General features: G+C 41.8%; 4 protein-coding genes and 1 non-coding gene across 5 annotated transcripts; 3 read left to right on the plus strand and 2 right to left on the minus strand.

Moving 5' to 3' along the window:
- Nucleotides 1–148: 148 nt before the first annotated feature.
- Nucleotides 149–1,084, minus strand: LOC121307402 (histone H1-like). Its single transcript, XM_041239613.1, has one exon. The coding sequence runs from the start codon at nucleotides 1,004–1,006 to the stop codon at nucleotides 383–385; it is 624 nt and encodes a 207-aa protein (XP_041095547.1). The 5' UTR covers nucleotides 1,007–1,084; the 3' UTR covers nucleotides 149–382.
- A 1,372-nt stretch (nucleotides 1,085–2,456) lies between these two features.
- On the plus strand, nucleotides 2,457–2,788 carry LOC121307423 (histone H4). Its single transcript, XM_041239631.1, has one exon. The coding sequence runs from the start codon at nucleotides 2,474–2,476 to the stop codon at nucleotides 2,783–2,785; it is 312 nt and encodes a 103-aa protein (XP_041095565.1). The 5' UTR covers nucleotides 2,457–2,473; the 3' UTR covers nucleotides 2,786–2,788.
- An 818-nt stretch (nucleotides 2,789–3,606) lies between these two features.
- On the minus strand, nucleotides 3,607–3,678 carry trnad-guc. The gene has a single exon. It is a non-coding gene; the product is annotated as a tRNA-Asp (tRNA).
- Nucleotides 3,679–5,243: 1,565 nt separating this feature from the next.
- On the plus strand, nucleotides 5,244–8,162 carry LOC121307384 (zinc finger protein 271-like). Its single transcript, XM_041239589.1, has 2 exons — nucleotides 5,244–5,298; nucleotides 5,975–8,162. The coding sequence occupies exons 1-2, from the start codon at nucleotides 5,256–5,258 to the stop codon at nucleotides 7,015–7,017; spliced, it is 1,086 nt and encodes a 361-aa protein (XP_041095523.1). The 5' UTR covers nucleotides 5,244–5,255; the 3' UTR covers nucleotides 7,018–8,162.
- Nucleotides 8,163–9,627: 1,465 nt separating this feature from the next.
- On the plus strand, nucleotides 9,628–21,499 carry LOC121307332 (zinc finger protein 184-like). Its single transcript, XM_041239510.1, has 5 exons — nucleotides 9,628–10,340; nucleotides 11,785–12,594; nucleotides 17,765–18,376; nucleotides 18,774–20,661; nucleotides 21,204–21,499. Exons 1-4 carry the CDS (start codon nucleotides 9,905–9,907, stop codon nucleotides 19,583–19,585), a joined length of 2,670 nt encoding a protein of 889 aa, XP_041095444.1. The 5' UTR covers nucleotides 9,628–9,904; the 3' UTR covers nucleotides 19,586–20,661; nucleotides 21,204–21,499.
- The last annotated feature ends 46 nt before the right edge of the window (nucleotides 21,500–21,545 follow it).

Consider the following 21,545-nt stretch of genomic DNA (forward strand, 5'->3'; position numbering starts at 1 on the left):
TACGTTAGGTATTATGTATTTTAATATGTCACCATTGTAACGTTATCAATATATTAAAACTGTAGCATTGTTTGCTTTTCTTTCCTAACATTGTATGCGTTGAGAAATATCACAACTAGTTGATTTTTTCACGTAAATTAAGGCCACTTCTAAAAAAAAACATGGATCTGACATCAGATAAAGCGAACATCGTTAATATCCCCAGTCAGTTTAATCGTGATTTATACTTGGGTACCGATTGGTTTACTATGAAAAACTGCGTGCTGAGACATCACAGGAGGGCAACGTTCATTCACATAAAGGAAATCTGCTCTTTTTAGAAACATGTGTTGGCTCTGAAAAGAGCCTTTGGGTTCATTGTTTGCATCGTCGCTTTAACTGCTCACTTCTTTTTAGGAGCCGCCTTCTTCGCTGCGGGTTTGGCTGCCTTGGTCACCCTTTTAGGTTTAGGCGCTGCCTTCGCTTTCTTCGGGCTCTTCTTTACGACCTTTTTAGGCTTGGCAGCCGCTTTCTTCGGGCTCTTGGGCGCCTTCTTTACAGCTTTCGGTTTCTTCGCTTTCGTAGGAGTCTTCTTGGGTGTCGCTGCTTTCTTCGCTGAAACCTTTTTCGTTGTTTTCTTGACAACCGCTTTCTTTGCCGCTGGTTTCTTGGGAGCTGCCTTCTTCTTGGCCGCCTTCTCCTTGGCTTCAGCCGCCTTTTTGTTGAGCTTGAAGGAGCCCGAGGCGCCGGTGCCCTTGGTCTGTAGCAGGGTCTCCTTGGTCACCAGGCTCTTGAGGGCTCTATTGACGAGGGAGTTGTGCTTCTCCACATCGTAGCCGCCGGCCTGCAGGATCTTCTTGAGCGCCGCCACGGACAGCCCGCTGCGCTCCTTGGAGGCAGACACAGCCTTGACGATCAGCTCCGACACGCTGGGACCCGATTTCTTGGGCTTTGTGGCGGTCTTCTTCTTGGGGGCTTTAGCAGGAGCAGGGGCAGAGGCGGCTGGTGCTGGAGCAGTTTCTGCCATTTCTAGATTTTTCTAGCTATCAATAATACAAACGAAGAATATCAGACTCTTCTGTGTCAGATAATATGAGCAGAAAAGCGGAGAGCGGAACTTATTGACACGATGAGAACCGTGTAGACTCAACCTACCCGCTGGCACCACACTCGCTGTGAAAACGTCCTGTTTTGTGTTTTCTATCTGCTCAAAAGATGCAATTTGATAGTCGAAATAGAACAAATAAACCCAAACAACAGAGGGGATCAAAAGAGAAGGGTTGTGTTTACAATAAAACGTATTCTTTAACCAGACACTTTACTGCATTTTTAATTGATGAGACCAAAGCTGCACTATCCTCCTGAGAAACCGAACCGCTCGCTCAGTACCTCGCTATATTTTATTTATATAAAATGACTAGTTTAAGGTTTAAAGTAACTGTATGACTCGCTTCACAAACGATAAGGCTAGTCAAGCACAATTTAATAACTTTGAAGCGTGAGGTTTTTAAAAACAGACATTTAATCCTCTTCATGTGCGGTGCGGTTAACACACTGCAGCCCACACTGCCGGAACGCCCCATTGTAATCGACTGGGAGAATTTGTTCAATTGTATTATTTTTTTTTTTTTCGATTCGGAGATTTACTTTGTTCAATTGAATTATTTGTCTTAATCCCTGACGGCACTGTTGCAAAATAGAATTCCCCTGGCATCACCACAGCATTCTCAGAGTAGGTTAAATATTTTCTGGTGTCTTGTTTGTTTTTAGTGCGTATTCCTTTAAAAAAAAGACGATCCTTTTTCTATGACTTGATGAGCAATTTTTTAAAATCAGGCTATATATTCTGGTAATGGATTGAAAAGGGTGAGGAAACGAACTATGCATCACACGAGAGATGGCACTAGGACCTCGATTTGTTGTTTCATCTGAAGCTGTGTGTTTATTCATAATTCTAGATTGTTTACAGCATTGCCTTTTCTATCCAGCCGAAGAAGGATTGATAGGTTTTTTAAATAAAATATTCACATTTTTGTTTGTCTACATCCCCCTTTCCCTTTGCTCCTTTTGCTACACAGCAATTTTCCTTCTTCAAAGTTATGCAGAACAAAATTCCCATGAATTCGCCTCTGCAGAAATACATCTGTAATACACAGGACAATAAAAGACCATTATATAGAACATGTAAGACAACTTAGCAGTTTATTTAATCTATCCAGTTGTGTAATTGCTCCTTGTAGTATAGATATTTAGAACAAATGCTGCAAAAAAAAACAACAAAAAAACAATTCAATATATTAATCCCCACTCGCGTTGTTGATCAGCAGCTCTATCCAGTGAATGCCAGCCAGCAGTTTCGGTGGGCGGGACTAAGATGTGCGCGCTCTTCCTTGCTGGCTTGTTTTTCAATCAGGTCCGATCTGGGTTTATATAAGAGAACCTCAGCCCATGTTTGAGTGATAGTGTTTTTGATTTTTAAATACAACGCTGCAGTATGTCTGGAAGAGGCAAAGGCGGTAAAGGACTCGGGAAAGGAGGCGCCAAGCGTCATCGCAAAGTGCTCCGTGATAACATCCAGGGCATCACCAAGCCTGCTATCCGCCGCCTGGCTCGCCGCGGAGGAGTGAAGCGAATCTCCGGGCTGATCTATGAGGAGACCCGCGGGGTGCTGAAGGTGTTCCTGGAGAATGTGATCCGGGATGCCGTCACCTACACTGAGCACGCCAAGAGAAAGACCGTCACCGCTATGGATGTGGTGTATGCGCTGAAGCGCCAGGGGCGCACTCTGTACGGGTTCGGGGGTTAAGGATTTGCAGCTACATTTTCTTTTCAGAGCCACCCACTGTGTCAAGCAAGAGTTTAAATCCCTTTATTTGTGTATTACGTGAACATGTTTGGGATAGAATATGTGGTTTCTCTATAGATATAAATATATAGATGAGAATATGTGTGTGGGGGTGTGGCGGGAGAAGGCCCCAATAGTTAGAAACAGCAAAAGATCAATTTATGCCCTTGCCCTAATTACTTTGAGGACACTGTGCTGAATCAGAGTGCGCTGCTTCACAACGCCAAGATTAAAAACAATGGACTCCAAGCAGATGAGGCTGTTGCAATGCGTATGTTGAAACTATGCCGCATGCATTGTTGTTACTGAGAGTATTTATCAGTGAGGTTATGTGCAACGCACTGCAATGCACTTGTCGCGAGTGTGTTTAGACCTGCCTTCGATAGCTCAGTTGGTAGAGCGGAGGACTGTAGTGGATAAGCACGGTCATCCTTAGCTAGCGCTGTTTCAATTCGGGTTCGTTTGCATGAGAATTGACGGCACCCATGCATTGCTGATGACATTAAAAACACTGCAAGCGGTTTCCATGGTTACCCGTGGGAGGTGTCCGGTAGGTGGCTGCCAGCGCTGTAACATTTTCTTAGCTGCTACAATGTTACACTGTGTGGAATAATAACACCCCCAGTACACAGTATCGCTTGTGTCTGGGACAAGGTGACATGGCTACCGCAGTTTCAGAGCTGGTACTCGTTCACACGCTGTGCTCAGTGTGATCAGTAACGGATAGTGTTCAGCTCAGAGGATCCCTGATATAACTGTTCCAGTTCAGACAGTCTTCACTTCTCCCCGTCGGGGAATTGAACCCCGGTCTCCCGCGTGACAGGCGGTGATACTGACCACTATACTAACGAGGAGGATATGCGCGCATCCTCCGCGTCTCTCAGATCTGGAAGAAGAACTAAAAAATGCTGCTATCGAGCCTGCAGTGAAAGCGGCTGTGCTGAGCGTCATGTCTGCATTGAGCAACAGTTCGTGGACAGTAAATGTAACAGTTTTCCACCTCATTACTGGCACGAGATCAGACCAACAATGTATATATAAAAAGCGTGAGATTGCGAATGGAAATAGCGGAGAGCGAGTTGAACGCGATGCGGGGCGGAGAATACACGAGCACTGGCGAGAAGAACTTAATGGATTGCGATTCCCTCGCCTTAACCACTCGGCAACAACATAACGTCGAAAATTCAATATAATAATGCTGTCCATTGAGCTGACAGCAAACCTAAACTAGCATACACGCTGTAATGTGTCATTTAAACAGAAAATAAATATCTGCGCTCTGTACGTATTAGTGTGGAAACACATAGCGATACACGTATTGCTACCTACACTGAAACAACATTTTTAGAAAGTCAATGCTATCTCTATTTTATTTATGGTTTTTATATTTTCTATGTAATATTGAATTGTAAATGTAGGAAGTAATAAAAACAAAGATAGTATTACCCAAGGTAACTACACTGGGTCTGGGAAATAGCCCGTTTAATCCGAGTTCGTTTTAATGAGAATTGATTGTATTCAGTGCGAATTTAATTAATAACACAACTGTATAGGTTTCCATGGTACCCGTGGGAGGTAGTCCGGTAGGTGGCGCCAGCGCTGTAACAGACTGGCTGCTACAATGTTACACTGTGTGGAATAATAACACGGAAGTACACAGTCCTTGTGTCTGGGAGGAGGTACATGGCTACCGCAGTTTCAGAGCTGAACTCGTTCACACGCTGTGCTCAGTGTGATCAGTAACGGATAGTGTTCAGCTCAGAGGATCCCTGATATAACTGTTCCAGTTCAGACAGTCTTCACTTCAGCAGAGGATAAAAGAACGCATCGTGTTTATGAGACGCGTCTCTGAAATGAAAGAAGAGATGGATATGTCTTGCATCCTCCGCGTCTCTCCTGGAAGAAGAACTCGCCTCTGCTATCGAGCCTGCAGTGAAAGCGGCTGTGCTGAGCGTCATGTCTGCATTAGCAAAGTTCGTGGACAGTAAATGTGCAGTTTTCCACCTCAGACTGGACGAGAGAGACCACGAATTTGAAAGCGTGAGATTGCGATTGGAAATAGCGGAGAGCGAGTTGAAAGCCGTAAGCGAACGAAAATACCCGAACACTGGCGAGAACGCTGCACAGTCTGTCACGAACACCAGTGAACAGCACATCGATATCATCCATCAACCGAGAAGGCAGAAGGAAGGGCACCGTGTGAAACGCCTCTCATTTTTCAGGGAGGATGAAGCTGTAAGTCACGAATTCAGCGACAGTATTGTTGCTCACGGGCTGCCAGCCACTACACGCGATTACTCCACTCTACCAGCTCAGCCAGTCCGGGAGCCGGAGCATGCAGTCCACACCGCACTGAAAAACTCCCGGGTTTTAATCCACGACGATGGAAGCTATTCCGAGCAGGACCTGCTGAATGCGAGGCGATGAACAGATGGGCCACGCAAGCACAGCGGGGTGGAGAAGAGCAGTGGAAGGTAAGAAGATCGTGTTTCAATCTGTCAGCGCAAACTGTTCTGTTCAGAAGGAGGGAGGGAAAGAAAAAAACAAGCAGTCCTAGTAGTTGTGACCGGCTCATTCAACACCACTGCTGCTTTATTATAATGTACTAATATAACAGCATCATATTAGTCCTTTTGAGCTTCAAACATGTTGTTTTATGTGTAGTTTTTATTTAGTTTTACTTTCTATTGCACAGCACTGCTTTAAACACGTACTCTTTTGAAGAAAATACTGCCCCCTTTGTCCCACTCCAGCTCCTTAATTACTAATATCTTGGTATCTGAGTATGTTATTTTCTCCTCTTTCAATGTATTCAAAGAGTGTAACAATCAAGCAATCTCACAAGTGCAGTGGTGGCCCAAACAAAAATATTGCCCAGTCATTGCCCATGCACCCCCCCCCCCCCCTTAAAAAAATTCAATAAAAAATCCTCCCCAAATATTATCAATTTACTACCAATGAGGAATGACTGTGTCATGATTGTTCTTCATTTTACAACCAAAATATTTTGTGCAAGAGTGACAGCTCAGCATCTGAGGGGCCAATTCAACACTCCTCACATTATAATATCAGGTTACTGGCTGTGCAATCTGCAATGAACACATGTTATGATGTAGATTTTACAGTGTTTCACTCTTCTCTTTGACACAGGTCCTGCACAGAGAAATGCTCTTCCTCGTGCTGAGGAAGGGTTGAAGGCAGAATTAGTTCCCATTCAAGAGGAGCTCTTTGCCCAGGAGTGGTGCAGGAGTCTAAATCAGGCTACAGAGCTGACATCTATTGAAGGGAAGGAGGAGGAGGAACCTGCACTAAATCCTGAGCACATTAATGAAGAGATCCCTGGAATTGAACCTGTCATCATTAAAGAGGAGGTTCCTGAACTTGAATCTGACCCCGTTGAAGAGGGGGGTTCAGACCACTTTGAAAGACTGCAACAAATTCAGACAGGCGAGAAACTGCATCTCTGCCTTGTATGTGGGAAGTCTCTCAGTACATCAACAGAGCTGAAAAGACACCACCGAATTCACACAGGAGAAAGACCGTACTGCTGCACTGAATGTGGAAAGAGTTTCAATACCTCTACAGATCTGAAAAGACACAGTCGCTTTCATACAGGAGAGAAGTTACACCATCTTAAAACACACCCGCAAATTCACAATCGAAAGAAGCTGTATCACTCTAATGGATGTGAGAGGAGTTTCACTCAGTTAGGAACCCTGACATTGCATCAGAGAATGCACACTGGAGGAAAGCTGTATCACTGCACTGACTGCGCAAAAGATTTCAGTACAGCAGCAGAGCTCAAGATACATCAGCGATCTCACACAGGAGAGAAACCGTATCGCTGCACTCAGTGTGAGAAGAGTTTCAGTCAGTTATCCCGCCTTAAATCCCACCAGCGAATTCACACCGGAGAGAAGCCGTATAGCTGTGATTACTGTGGGAAGAGATTCACTCTGTCTACAGACCTGAAACGACACCAGCGAATTCACACAGGAGAGAAACCATATAGCTGCACTGAGTGTGAGAAGAGTTTCAATCAAATATCCCACCTTAAAGCCCACCAGCGAGTTCACACCGGAGAGAAACCATATATCTGTGATCACTGTGGGAAGAGATTCACTCGAGCAGGAAATTTGGTGTCACACCTTCGGGTTCACACAGGGGAGAAGTGGACTCACTGCCCTCAATAAGAGAGATTTTATTTTCCACTCCCAGTTGAAAAAGCACACAGTATCCAGACACTTCAATAGGAGCAGCAGCACTGTACCTTCATCACAAGAGGACTCAGTCTAGTGGAAGCTGAGCGTATACAAGACCCTGAGATGCAATTGGAGTTTTTCATCCCTTTGTCAAACTGATCTTATCTTCTTCTGATCTCTGATTGTCTGAGTTATTAAAATGTAAATCCTGTATGTATATTATAGTTTAATGAATAGAACCTTCATTTAATTCATACTTACAGAGCTTGTCTGTCAGGTTCATATATATGAATATACCTCAGTATGGCACACAGACTGTTTATATTACAGATAATAAATAATGTTAACTATAAAGTTCTTCACCATAACAGTAGTATTTGTGTTTGTAAATGTTACAAAATATACATACATGTTATTTGAATCTTTATTAATTTCCAGGAAAATATAGGCCTATGTTATTATAGATTCTAAATAGAATAAAATGGTTCTGCTGTACAGCTTTGTTTTTAAGTTAAAATGTATTTAATTTAATATTTAAGGACTGCACTGGAAAGGGGTGATTGGTTTAAGTTTAGGGAATCCACATGTGACAGCTATTACTTTACAATAGATGCTTAGATTACGTTTTCATGTCCTGTTCTTGCCCAGGACGGGAGTGGAAAGTGTTCATACATTCTTTACATTTTCATACTGATAATCTCAGAGGGTTGTGCAAAGGCAACAGCCTCCTGAACCCCAGCACTGCGTACCCTTCTGCGCTCTACACTGCAGCAGAAAACACATGCTGTTGGCTGTCCAGTTTGTTTAACTATATCTACCTTCAGCGTCCATCAATGCACAGAAGCTGCAGAAAATACACTGATTGGGAAACTTGTGTTTCTCTTGTGGTTTTAAACAACAGTTTTTGCAATGTGTTATGTTTCTTTTAACTACTCATTACTAGGGTTGAACACAGCTGTATTCAATGTGAAATGCTTGTAAATCTTAGAAATGCAGAGGAGGATTGGAAAGGCTCATGGGTGCAGTGGGAGACATGAGGGATTGGAGGTAGGAGGGGGCATTGTGCTGAAGAGAGCGGTAGGTAAGAACAAGAGTCTTGAAATTAGTTACACATTCATTTTAAATTATTATTTTTAAATAGAGGAAAGAAATATGATCCATTCTATGAAATATCTATGTAATATATAGATTATAGAGAGAGAGAGAGAGAGAGAGAGAGAGAGAGAGAGTTATTTTCATTTACTTTTAACAATCCTTTATTGAACAATTCAATTTAACAAAACATTACATTTTCATATGAAGAGGACAATTATTTAATTCTGATGAACATTTAATCTTGTGTGTTATGTGTGCATCCTGCGATTCTATATACCTTTAAATTGAACACAAGGTGCCTTTGACACTAGCAAGCAGTGACTGCATCAGCTGCAGCTGGACCTTCGGGCTTGTGAACAAGAATATTCCCCCATCCCCAGGACACCAATTTTGACAACTCTGAGACTCTGTTCTGATTCTATCTTGTGCTGTGATAATGGAGGATTGCCTGTGACAGGAGAAAAGTTACACCATAGTCAACACCCCATCAGAACAAAGGATTTACACCCTGGCCCCAGGAAAGAGCTGCCCAGGACAATTGGTTCTGGTAGGCTTCAGCACAGCTGAGACCACATGTAATGAACAAAAGGCCTCATCACAAACTTCTGTGACATTCCAACTAGAGACACACCCTATCTTGTAACACTCAATATAAAACCTAATGTAACTCTTCTTTCTACCACAGTCTCTTGTAGACTCTTCTCTTGTATACATTGATTAAAATATCTAGAGCTGATAATAACCCTGAATCCTGAGTCTCTTTGGATAGTGGAGAATAAACCCACTACACATAAATTAAGTAAAAGCACAATAACCCTCCTTCTTGCTCCAGGGATCAGCCTTAGCTTTGCCAGCATATCTCTATTACAACCCTAAAACACTGTACTTTCTCTAAAAGTGAGTGCCCTGTGCCTGTCAGCCTGTTCCTCCTTCATTTTAAAATGAATAGCTTTCACAGACCTATAAGAAATTCTGCTCCTTCCAGAATTGCTGATAAAACTCTGCTGGCAGTCCATCAACCACCGGGACATTCCCTGTCTGGCCAGTTGCTTGGCGGCGGGGTTGAGCGCCTGCAAACACAGCCCCGTTTCAAAATCTCTGCTGCTCGGTCAGCCTCAAGCTGGGCAGCCCGTCCAGTAACGTGTTTATGTGAGTCTGGTAACACAGCTCGCCTCAATACAATTCAGTGTAAAACGGCAAAGACGGACGCAGTGCAGCCGCTTCCTGATCACTTCTTCGCTCACCACTTCTCCAAGCTGAAGAAGCAGCTTGTGGGGGAGCTCATGTCTCAATGAACCCGGCTCTCACTTGTCCTCGTCCTACCACCTCACTGATAGGCAGCAGATATTCCTCCACCGACAACAGTGCTGTCAGGATGCAGAACGACAGCCGTGCCGGCGAGTCAGATCTGCCATAGCTGTGGCACAGCCGATCCAAAGCCCATACAAAGACAGCTATGGAAAATTTAGCCAGAGACATTTGTTTTTAATTGATATCCGGTAGATGGCGCCAGCTGCTCAAAACTTCCATTCTCTGTTGGAGAAAGGAAGTACAACACGGAAGTAGACCGTATGTGTCTTTGAGAGGAGAAGAGACATTGTAACGGGTATTGCGAGAGTTGAAATTGACCTCGTTCCTTGTTTACAGCAGATTCCAGTCAGTAAATTACTCGAAACTGGTGTGTAAGAGAGCTGCTGATAGTTCAGTAAAGATTACATTGTGCGAGTTTTCCAGTGTAGACAGTCTTCCCCAGAGCAGAAGAAAAGCCGCTGTGTTTGCATTAATGAAAGAGGGGAGAGTGAGGCCCGTCTCTGAAACGAAAGAAGAGATGGATATGCGCGCATCCTCCGCGTCTCTCCTGGAAGAAGAACTCGCCTCTGCTATCGAGCCTGCAGTGAAAGCGGCTGTGCTGAGCGTCATGTCTGCATTAGCAAAGTTCGTGGACAGTAAATGTGCAGTTTTCCACCTCAGACTGGACGAGAGAGACCACGAATTCGAAAGCGTGAGATTGCGATTGGAAATAGCGGAGAGCGAGTTGAAATCGATGCGGGGCGGAGAATACACGAGCACTGGCGATAAAAACTTTACGCAATCTCTCACGAACACCAGTGAACAATACTGCGGGGTTGGGTTTGATATCATTCATGTACCCGAGCTGGAGCAGGGAGAGCGCAGTTTGGAGCACACAAGGGCAGCGGAGTGGAGACACGCAGTGGAAGGTGAGCAGAAATTTAATACAGCCGCGTTGCTTTCTTCAGGAATGGAGTAAACTACTGGCAGCAGCCTTTAGGGGATCCTTACTGCAGTGTAATTTGTACTGATAGTAAACAGTTGGACTAACTGAACAGTAATTAATCACAAGCTTTCGTAACCTCGAAGGTCTGTTCTTCAGGTGATAGTAGAAGAGAGGTTGATGCTTACATGCAAACGTTGCATCACAACTTAACAAAAATAACCCATTTTGAATCACTACAATTCTAAGGGAAAAGAGCTATTGATTAAAAAAAAAAAACAGTTTAATAAAGCCACATAACAAACAAGACAAAGACAAAATAAATATGAATACAATTCAAATAAGGAAAACATTGTCTTTTTTATTTATGTAATGTGTGTGTGTATACACACACACACACACACACACACACACACACACAGTGGCTTGCAAAAGTATTCAGACCCCTGACCAATTCTGGCATATTACTGATACAAATGGTACATTGAAATTTTTTTTTAAAACACTTAAACTCAAAAACAATTATTGTAAGGTGAGATTGGCTTTATGTTGGGAAATATTTTTAAGAAAAATAAAAAACATAAATATCTTGCTTGCATAAGTATTCAACCCCCTCACATTAATATTTGGTAGAGCCTTTCGCTGCAATAACAGCTTTAAGTCTTTTGGGGTAAGTATGTACCAGCTTTGCACACAGTGTTGGAGTGATTTTGGCCCATTCTTCTTGGCAGATTTGCTCCAGGTTGTTCAGGTTGGTTGGACGATGCTTGTGGACCACAATTGTCAAATAATGCCACAGATTCTCAATGGGATTGAGATCAGGACTTTGACTGGGCCACTGGAGGGCATTCACCTTTTTGTTCTTGAGCCTCTCCAGTGTTGCTTTGGCCTTGTGCTTGGGATCATTGTCCTGCTGAAAGGTGAATTTCCTCCCAAGCTTCAGTTTTTTAGCAGACTGAAGCAGATTCTCTTGCAGTATTTTCCTGTATTTTGCTCCATCCATTTTTACTTAAATTGTAACAAGATGCCCAGTCCCTCTGATAATCATCCCCACAGCATGATGCTGCCACCACCATACTTCACTGTAGGGATGGTGTGTCTTTAGGCATGGGCAGTGTTAGGTTTGCGCCACACATAGCGCTTTGAGTTTTGGCCAAAAAGCTCTATCTTGGTCTCATCTGACCACAGAACCTTTTCCCACATCACAGCTGGGTCACTCTCATGCTATTTTGTGGTAGGACCCTACACGTGATTTTATTTTAGTAAAAATTCAGTTCTGTGATATTCTGTAAATACATCTCAGGATCCACCAGAACACATTGAGGGTAGCACTCCTCACATTATAATGACAGGTTACCGGCTGTGCAATCTGGAATGAACACAGTTTATGATGTAGATTTTACAGTGTTTCACTCTTCTCTTTGACACAGGTCCTGCACAGAGCAATGCTCTCCCTCATGCTGAGGAAGGGACGAAGGCAGAATCAGCTTTCATTCAAGAGGAGCTCTTTGACCAGGAATGGTGCAGGAGTCCCAAGCAGGCTACAGAGCTGACATCTATTGAAGGGAGGGAGGAGGAGGAACCTGCACTAGATCCTGAGCACATTAATGAAGAGATCCCTGGAATTGAACCGGTCATCATTAAAGATGAGGTTCTTGAACTTGAATCTGACCCCATTGAAGAGGGGGGTTCTGACCCCTTTGAAAGACGGCAGCAAATCCACACAGGAGAGAAACTGCTTCTGTGTACCGTATGTGGGGAGGGTTATACTAAGTTAAGTGACCTGACATTACACCTACGTATTCACACAGGAGGGAAGCCGTACCTGTGCACAGAATGTGGGGTGACTTCTTCTAACCTAAACAACTTAATGAAACACTTGCAAATTCACGCCAGAGACAAACTATATCAATGCAGCGAATGTGGAAAGAGTTTCATTACAAAAGATGAGCTGAAAAGACACCACCGAATTCACACAGGAGAAAGACCGTACTGCTGCACTGAATGTAGAAAGAGATTCAATACCTCTACAGATCTGAAAAGACACCGTCGTATTCACACAGGAGAGAAGCCGTATTCCTGTACCCGGTGTGGCAAAAGTTTCACACAGTTACAACACCTTAAAACACACCATCGCATTCACACAGGAGAGAACCCGTACTGCTGTGGTCAATGTGGCAAGAGTTTCAAACAGTCTCAACACCTTAAAACACACCAGCGGACTCACTCAGGAAAGAAATAGGGTTGCATGAAACCCTGTGAGCTCATTATGAAAAGTCAAAAGGCTGCTTTAAGAGGGATCCGTGTAAGACATTTTCTTGAAGAAGCCATTTAAGACACTTCATGTAGGATGGCTGTTCATTTGCACGCATGTTCTCTTTAAACAAAATCCATGCAAACACCTACAACACGAGCTGGAATTCAGTATAGCAGCAGACATTGTCATCCTGACTAAAATGCCACTAAAGAAAGAAGTGAAATGGCTAAGGAACAACTGGGGAACCAAAGCTGTGATCCATTTACTGAATTAATACATTATACAGGATTTCAAGAACACCCTTCACAAGATGGTCCACACACTATGCTGGACATGTTTAGTGTGACTCAATCTGAATTAATAAGAGGACTGGGGGCTGCAAGACCAACTCCAGGTGCTGACATCATCTGCCTAGTAAAATAGTCAAAATTACGTCAAGGCCACTGAAGTCCCTAATACTGTGGGTGTCAGTGACAGATTGGGGAGGAGGCAGAAGAGGATTCAAGAAAGGATCGTCCTGTGTGACAAAACTCTTGGATGTCTTTCTGGCTTCCAAAAGAGCCTGTTGTCTAATATGCTTTATTTTTTGTTTTTAATACTTTATTTATGAATAGCTCATTCAAACAAACAAATTACCAAAAGCTATGAAAAGCACTTTGGTGACATACTCCCCATCCCACCCCCCAATCCAATGTAACATATTGAAAATAAACAAACCAGTAAGTAAATAAATAAGAACAATAGATAGATAAATAGATAGATGGATGGATTAATATACATGGATTTTCAGAATGCCATTGTCAAAGTGACACCAGTTGAAATGGCTGGGAGTCTGAGGGGCCTATGGCTGATAAGAACAGAGGAAGCAGAGAGAACTTGTAAGGGGAGAAGCTTCTAGTCGTGTCCTTGTATTCGAGGAGTGCTGTAGGCATCGGAGCAAGGAGCACCGGGGGGGGGGGGGGGGGCAGCAACCTGGAGAGACCGAATAGATTTACACTTGATATTGGTCAAAAAGATATTTTTTGTCAATTAAAAGTATTTAATAAATGGTGTTTAAAAGGTGTTGAAAGGTGTGAATATAAATAACATTGTGTGCATTAAGGAAATCCCCCTTTCTGTTCGTGGTGAATGATAGCTGGAGTACACTTTATCAGGATTCACCATTCATTATGATGGGATGTGTTGGTCTGTTTCACTTTTTTAAAATACTCTGTGCGTCAGCTAGCTTTGTTAAGCATCAGAAATGAAGGCTTTTTGGTTTGAGAGTTCTCTCTGTTTTTGCTACAAGCCTGTCAGATCTCATGGAGTCTGTTTGCTGGTGTGTTTTTAAGAAGCAAATCCAGTCTCTGTATGTTATGTGCTGCAGTTAATTGTGAAAGAATTAATTAATTATTTCCATGATGGCTAAAAAAAATACAATGAAAAAGCCATCAGTAAAATATATAAAATTCCTATAAAATATTATTATTATTATTATTATTATTTATTATTATTATTATTATTATTATTATTATTATTATTATTATTATTATTTCTGTAGTGTCGTGCATCAATACGTTCTATATGTCTATAGGATTACAACATAAATATACACGACAGTAGGGAAGGGGGCATGTTACACAGAATCAGCTTAGTTTCGGGTGCAGCCAGCGGGGACACCATCGCCAGACTTCCCTTCCTGAACCAGCGTATCTACAGCTTGTGTTTCCCTGAAGAAAAAAAAAAAAAAAACACTAAACCCTTAGTTATAGGTGAAAGCCGGCCTTAGTCTGTGTCTGCCTAGATGGCGATGATTAAGTGCGGGGTCCAGAACATTAAATTAATGCTACAGTAGCAACCGTGTCTTAAAATGAGTACATAGGTGCATCATGTATGCACCTACATCAACTAATGTTAAGATATGGTAAATAATATTAATGAAAACTTTCCGTTCGTTTGTTAGACTTTTCTGTAATTCACAGAGTTTAAATGACTCAGAATTCCAGGCTGCATCAAACATATGATGTGTTGCCCTACAAATAAGTATGTTCTGACAGGGCAGCGGCGAGAATAACCAGGCAGATCTAAACAAATAACAGAAAATCCTTCTGACTCTTGACACTGTGCAATGCCCCTTTACACACTATTTATTTATTTATTTATTTACAAATTAACCCATCATCAAATCTTCTTTTTTTCATTTCAAACGTATTCTAATTTTTTTGGCAACTTCGCTCTCATTTGACAGTATCGCATAATTTGACAAACTCTTTTGAGTCATCGTTGAGTGCATGCACTTCTTGCTCAATCCCACCCCCCATCCGCACCCCCCCAATTAGTATTCAGTGCATCGTACTACAGTAAACAGTTTTAACAAAATGTACCCCTTTATCTAAACACACCAATATTTGTAATATTTTGTAAAAAAAAATAATAATAATAATAATAAAATAAAGATCTCTCTTATCAATGGTAAGATAGCAGCCTGTAATTTTTACGTTAACAAACGTTCTGAAAAATAATATTTTAGATTTAGGTAGATGTAGTTTAACTGTCATTATTATTATTCCATTCAGAAATGTGGTATTTTACTGGGTGAAAAAAAAAATCTAATTCACAAAATGATGAACGATACTAGAAACAATCGTGGTGTATATTAATATAATCGCTCAACACCTAGGATTAAGAAACTTGACACGGCAGATCTGAGGAGCCGAAATGTTCGACATATTAACGAAACAATAGCTCTGCAATTCATTGAATTGTATTACTGGATTGGATTTACATTAGCTGCAACAACTGATTTGGTTTGAACATAAATCCGTGATTATGTGCATCTAAACAAAGCATGAGAATTATTTTAATCAACAACTTGTCTATAAACTACACAAGCTTTACTTTCACGGTAAATAAACTGGCTTGCGAACACGAAGCATTATTTTACAATGTATTGCTACCTATTAAGTCTACTTTTGCCCACGTGTCTTTTTTTGACTTGTTGGACAAAGATGCAATTGCTAACTGTGTAAAAGTGGGCTGCGACACGTTTGCGATCACTTTCCCGCTCGCCACAAACCACCTCTCCTGTGTGTGTGGGGGTCAGGTGTGTAGTCCAGACCCAATGAGAAACTATCATCCTCTATGGTTAACAAGGAATAACAATAAAAAATAGAGCAAAATTAAACAAGTCGACTGGAGCCAGGTTTTAATGCTGCTGCCGCTATATGAGGTAAACCAAATTTGCGCCCAGAGCGTTTCACGAGCACCTACAGAACACGTTAAATTTCATGGCAGTCAGCTTGAGCACTGGACCTCCTAAAAGAGGCGCCCCGGGGCGGTCGCCTCGCTTTCCTTGCCCTAAGACCGGCTGTGCCTTTATTACACAACAACAAATCTGAAATACGCACTACATTTAAAATTAATAAGTAAAATCACGCATTGTAATTTGGCTGCACAGCTTGTCTGCCTCTTCTATAACTTCCACTAATAATAACATCTTCCAGAATACAATGTCAGTTTCTAGGAAACTGTACGCAAGAGAAAAAAAAAACAAACAAACAAAAAAAAAAAACAAACACGATCTGACTAGCCCTGTTGTCTTTGCAGCCAATCACAGTACAAATAAGAAATTCGAAGCTAAGGGTCATGCGTAATCATTCCAGTCCAGCTATAAATCCAACTGAAACCATGGTCATAACATGAAATGAACTGTTTTATAACTTATTAATGCGTTTGTTTGTTTGTTTGTATGGCTTTATATTGCAATTAAAAAAAAAAAAATGTGCACTGAGTTTAACGTAATTTGCAGAGTCAGTGTGGTCTCGCGAAAGAAATGCGCTGAGCAGTTAAGGTAGAGCATTGCAGTTAAAATAGAAAGCTCTTTTAATGCGTACCCCACTACCATCAAAGACTGTACCGTATTTATGAAGATTACTCATGACTTCAAGGTAATGGGGCATTTTACCCCCTGAAAATAAATTTCACTCTCACGGTGTTAAAATCAGAGGGTAAGTTACTCCCTGTTCAAACTCATTAATATAATACTAGGTTATTTCCCTAACATTTGCATTCAATAATTACCCCCATTTATAAAATGGAGACAAATTCGACCTTAGTAACTATCAATGCATCTGTATGAGTATTAATCTGGGGAAGGTGTTCTGCAGTATCATTAGCGCCCGGATACTGTCTTACCGAACACAGTGTCCCAGGTAAGGGTCAGTATGGCTTAATTCCAAAAAAAAAAACCTGACATCTGACGATATTTACAGACTATAGACCCTAATAGACAAACAAGTAAACTAAAACAAAACAAAAATATGCTTTGTAGATTTAAAAAGCCTGAAGGATTATTTTAGTGGTGCAGGGGGTAAAGTATAGGATGTCATTGCAATTATGTATGTTGAAAATAAGTGTGGGGTTCAGATTAGCAATAAAATAACAGACATCTTCTCACAAGGGCGGGGAGCGAGGCAGGGCTGCAGTCTGAGCCCGACCCTGTTCAACATCTACATCACCGAGCTGGCCACAGTGCTGGAGAGGTCTGCAGCCCCTGGCCTCTCTCTCTATATGACACTAAGATTAAATGCTTGCTCTACTGCTGCCGATCGAGATACACTGTACTGCAGTGCATAAAAATATAATAAAATGAGGGAAGACGCCTTCCCGAAAATATACCAGCTCTGCACAGAATTCCCGGACCTGCAAGACCCAGAAAAACATCCCCTCCGTCTTAGGACAGCAGACAAGCTGTGCAGAGGAGACAACCCAAAATACAAGCGTCTGTCACAGCCTGAGGGACAGAGTGAACATTGAGGCTCCTCATAGAGGGAGGGAGGACAAAATAGCATAAAATACTATTATCATCATTATTAATATTTTTGTTGTGGTTTCTTTATATATACTGTTGTTGTTTTTTTGTCTTACTTGCGTTTTTTGGGGTTATAATAGTTACTTGTAAACGTCTTAAATGTTAACAGTTTTGCCAATAAAGCAGTTTGATTTTGAAAAAAAAAAGAATTTGAGAGAGAAACTCTACAGAGACATTTGTTTTTAATTGATATCCGGTAGATGGCGCCAGCTGCTCAAAACTTCCATTCTCTGTTGGAGAAAGGAAGTACAACACGGAAGTAGACCGTATGTGTCTTTGAGAGGAGAAGAGACATTGTAACGGGTATTGCGAGAGTTGAAATTGACCTCGTTCCTTGTTTACAGCAGATTCCAGTCAGTAAATTACTCGAAACTGGTGTGTAAGAGAGCTGCTGATAGTTCAGTAAAGATTACAGTGTGCGAGTTTTCCAGTGTAGACAGTCTTCCCCAGAACAGAAGAAAAGCCGCTGTGTTTGCATTAATGAAAGAGGGGAGAGTGAGGCCCGTCTCTGAAATGAAAGAAGAGATGGATATGCGCGCATCCTCCGCGTCTCTCCTGGAAGAAGAACTCGCCTCTGCTATCGAGCCTGCAGTGAAAGCGGCTGTGCTGAGCGTCATGTCTGCATTAGCAAAGTTCGTGGACAGTAAATGTGCAGTTTTCCACCTCAGACTGGACGAGAGAGACCACGAATTCGAAAGCGTGAGATTGCGATTGGAAATAGCGGAGAGCGAGTTGAAATCGATGCGGGGCGGAGAATACACGAGCACTGGCGATAAAAACTTTCCACAATCTCTCACGAACACCAGTGAACAATACTGCGGGGTTGGGTTTGATATCATTCATGTACCCGAGCTGGAGCAGGGAGAGCGCAGTTTGGAGCACACAAGGGCAGCGGAGTGGAGACACGCAGTGGAAGGTGAGTAGATATTTAATACAGCCGCGTTACTGCAGTGTAATAAGAAACCCCATACAGAGTGCTGCCTGTGTCCTATTGGCGCTGCTCTCTCGTCAGTATAGTAGAGCTGCACTTGCACTCGCTTTTTAGTAGATGACAAGAAAAACGCGTTTCTGAGTGCAGTGTTATTGTACTGAACTCATATATTTTGTGGCAGGACCCTACACGTGAATTTATTTTTGTAAAAAAAATCAGTTCTGTGATATTGTGTTATCAGCAAAGACATCTCAGGATTCACTAGAACACACTGAGGGTAGCACTCCTCACATTGTAATGACAGGTTACTGGCTGTGCAATCTGCAATGAACACAGTTTATGATGTAGATTTTACAGTGTTTCACTCTTCTCTTTGACACAGGTCCTGCACAGAGCAATGCTCTCCCTCATGCTGAGGAAGGGTCGAAGGCAGAATCAGCTCCCATTCAAGAGGAGCTCTTTGCCCAGGAATGGTGCAGGAGTCCAAAGCAGGGTACAGAGCTGACATCTATTGAAGGGAAGGAGGAGGAGGAACCTGCACTAGATCCTGAGCACATTAATGAAGAGATCCCTGGAATTGAACCGGTCATCATTAAAGAGGAGGTTCCTGAACTTGAATCTGACCCCGTTGAAGAGGGGGGTTCTGACCCCTTTGAAAAATGGCAGCAAATTCACACAGGAGAGAAACTGCATCTCTGCCTTGTATGTGGGAAGAGTCTTTTTACATTTGCAGAGCTGAAAAGCCACCAATGTGTTCACACAGAAGAGAAACGGTACCTCTGCACAGAATGTGGGGAGAGTTATACTAAGTTAAGTGACCTGACATTACACCTGCGTATTCACACAGGAGGGAAGCCGTACCTGTGCACAGAATGTGGGGTGAGTTATTCTAACTTAAATAAGTTGAGGAAACACTTGCAAATTCATGCCAGAGACAAACTATATCAATGCAGCGAATGTGGGAAGAGTTTCATTACAAAAGATGAGCTGAAAAGACACCACCGAATTCACACAGGAGAAAGACCGTACTGCTGCACTGAATGTGGAAAGAGATTCAATACCTCTACAGATCTGAAAAGACACCGTCGCATTCACACAGGGGAGAAGCCTTATTCCTGTACCCGGTGTGGCAAGAGTTTCAAACAGTCTCAACACCTTAAAACACACCAGCGGACTCACTCAGGAAAGAAATAGGGTTGCACAAAACCCTGTGAGCTTGTTTTATCAAAACTCAAAAGGCTGTTTTAAGAGAGATCCGTGTAAGACAGTTTCTTGAAGACCACATTTAAGACACTTTAAGTGACCTCTTCATAGAGAAAGGCTCTTCATTTGTACCTGTGTTCTCTTTGAACAATATCCATTACACACAATAAAAAATGAGAAAAAAAAGATGGAAACACCTACAACACGAGAAGTAGAATTCAATATAGCAGCGGACATGGTCATCCTGACTGTAAAATGCCAGTAAAGGAAGACGTGAAATAGCTAAGGAACAACCGGTGAGAATTAGCAGCAACCTGGAGAGACCCAAACAGGTTACACCTGTTATTGGTCAAAAAGATTGTCAATTAATATTTAATAAATGGTCTTTAAAAGGGTAAGTTAAAAGGAAGCCCAGCTGTTGATAGGTGTGAATATAAATAACATTGTGTGTGTTAAGGAAGTGGTCCACTCGGAGCAGCTCAGTGACATCATCCACTTAACAGCAGCTCAAATCCTCTCAGGTGCTCACTCACTTCATGCACCCTTTCTGTACAGACTTTAAGGGAAGTGGACTGGTGGAGCAAGAGCTTTCTGGTGTGGGTGTGTTCCTTGTTCTTTCTGTTCGTGGTGAATGATAGCTGGAGTACACTCTATCAGGATTCACCATTCATTATGATGGGATGTGTTGGTCTGTTTCACTTTTTTAAAATACTCTGTGCGTCAGCTAGCTTTGTTAAGCATCAGAAATGAAGGCTTTTTGGTTTGAGAGTTCTCTCTGTTTTTGCTACAAGCCTGTCAGATCTCATGGAGTCTGTTTGCTGGTGTGTTTTTAAGAAGCAAATCCAGTCTCTGGGTCTGTTACGTGCTGCAGTTAACTGTGAAAGAATTGAATCTTTTCTTCATTCAAATATTCAAATAAACAAATTGATATAATAGTTCAAAGTCTGTCCATTTATTGATTTTGCTAAGGGAAACAATATGCTCAGTAATAGTTTACAACAGAACAGCACATGAGCTAAAGAAAATGAGTCCAACGCAAGCACCGAGAGGAGGAAGGAGATGAATGGGTAAGTCCGCGCCATTTAGTTCAATGAAATTAAATGCTTTGTGATATACAGCACAATCATGGTTTTTATTTTTACAAATAGTGGACTATAAAGTGGAGAGAGGATTTGGCCATGTTAAGCTGAGGGGACACACAGACACACTTTCAGGAACAATGGCTTGAAACATGTTTCCAGGAAACCTAGTTTGAGGAAACTTTCATAAATCCAAGTTCCAAGCCACAAAGTGGCTTTGTGTTCCCTCAGCTTTATTCTGACCCTAATGGTGAATAACGCACATCAGCAATGAACTGTAGTTTCACATCTGCAAAGTTAGTTCTTTTTTGAATGGGTTTTGGCAATTTTCAATTTTTGAAAAAACTTTGGCAACCGTATTATTTCTGTAATATATATATATATATATATATATATATATATATAATATATATATTATATATATTATATATCATATATCATATATATATGGTCATGAATTCTGTCTCGAATGATTTCATATGCAAGCAATGTACTTCTGTTGACACTGTGTTCTTGAAATTGTTTTCTAGATGACCTAAGACTGTCAATGAAAATATCTCTGCATAAGAAGGTGAGATGAGAGAGTCCATCTCCCTACATGAAGCAAAATCACCTGAAAATGTGACCCCAGGCCAACCCTTCACTGCATGTAAATAGAATAACTAGAAATCTGTATAATGTCTTCTTGCTTCCTTAGACAAGCAACCCAGCACCAGTGTGAGGTATCTCCTGAATCTGTAATAAAGTGAACAATACGGCAAAAACAGAGTGACCAGAGGGACCCTACAGAGAAACAGGCGCAGAGGACTGCTGAACAAAGAACGAAAAAACAAATGGCTTGTCGTGTACATTTAATAAAATACATCTTTTAA

This window comes from Polyodon spathula, chromosome 55 (assembly GCF_017654505.1).
Source record: "Polyodon spathula isolate WHYD16114869_AA chromosome 55, ASM1765450v1, whole genome shotgun sequence".
Classification (NCBI taxonomy): domain Eukaryota; kingdom Metazoa; phylum Chordata; class Actinopteri; order Acipenseriformes; family Polyodontidae; genus Polyodon; species Polyodon spathula.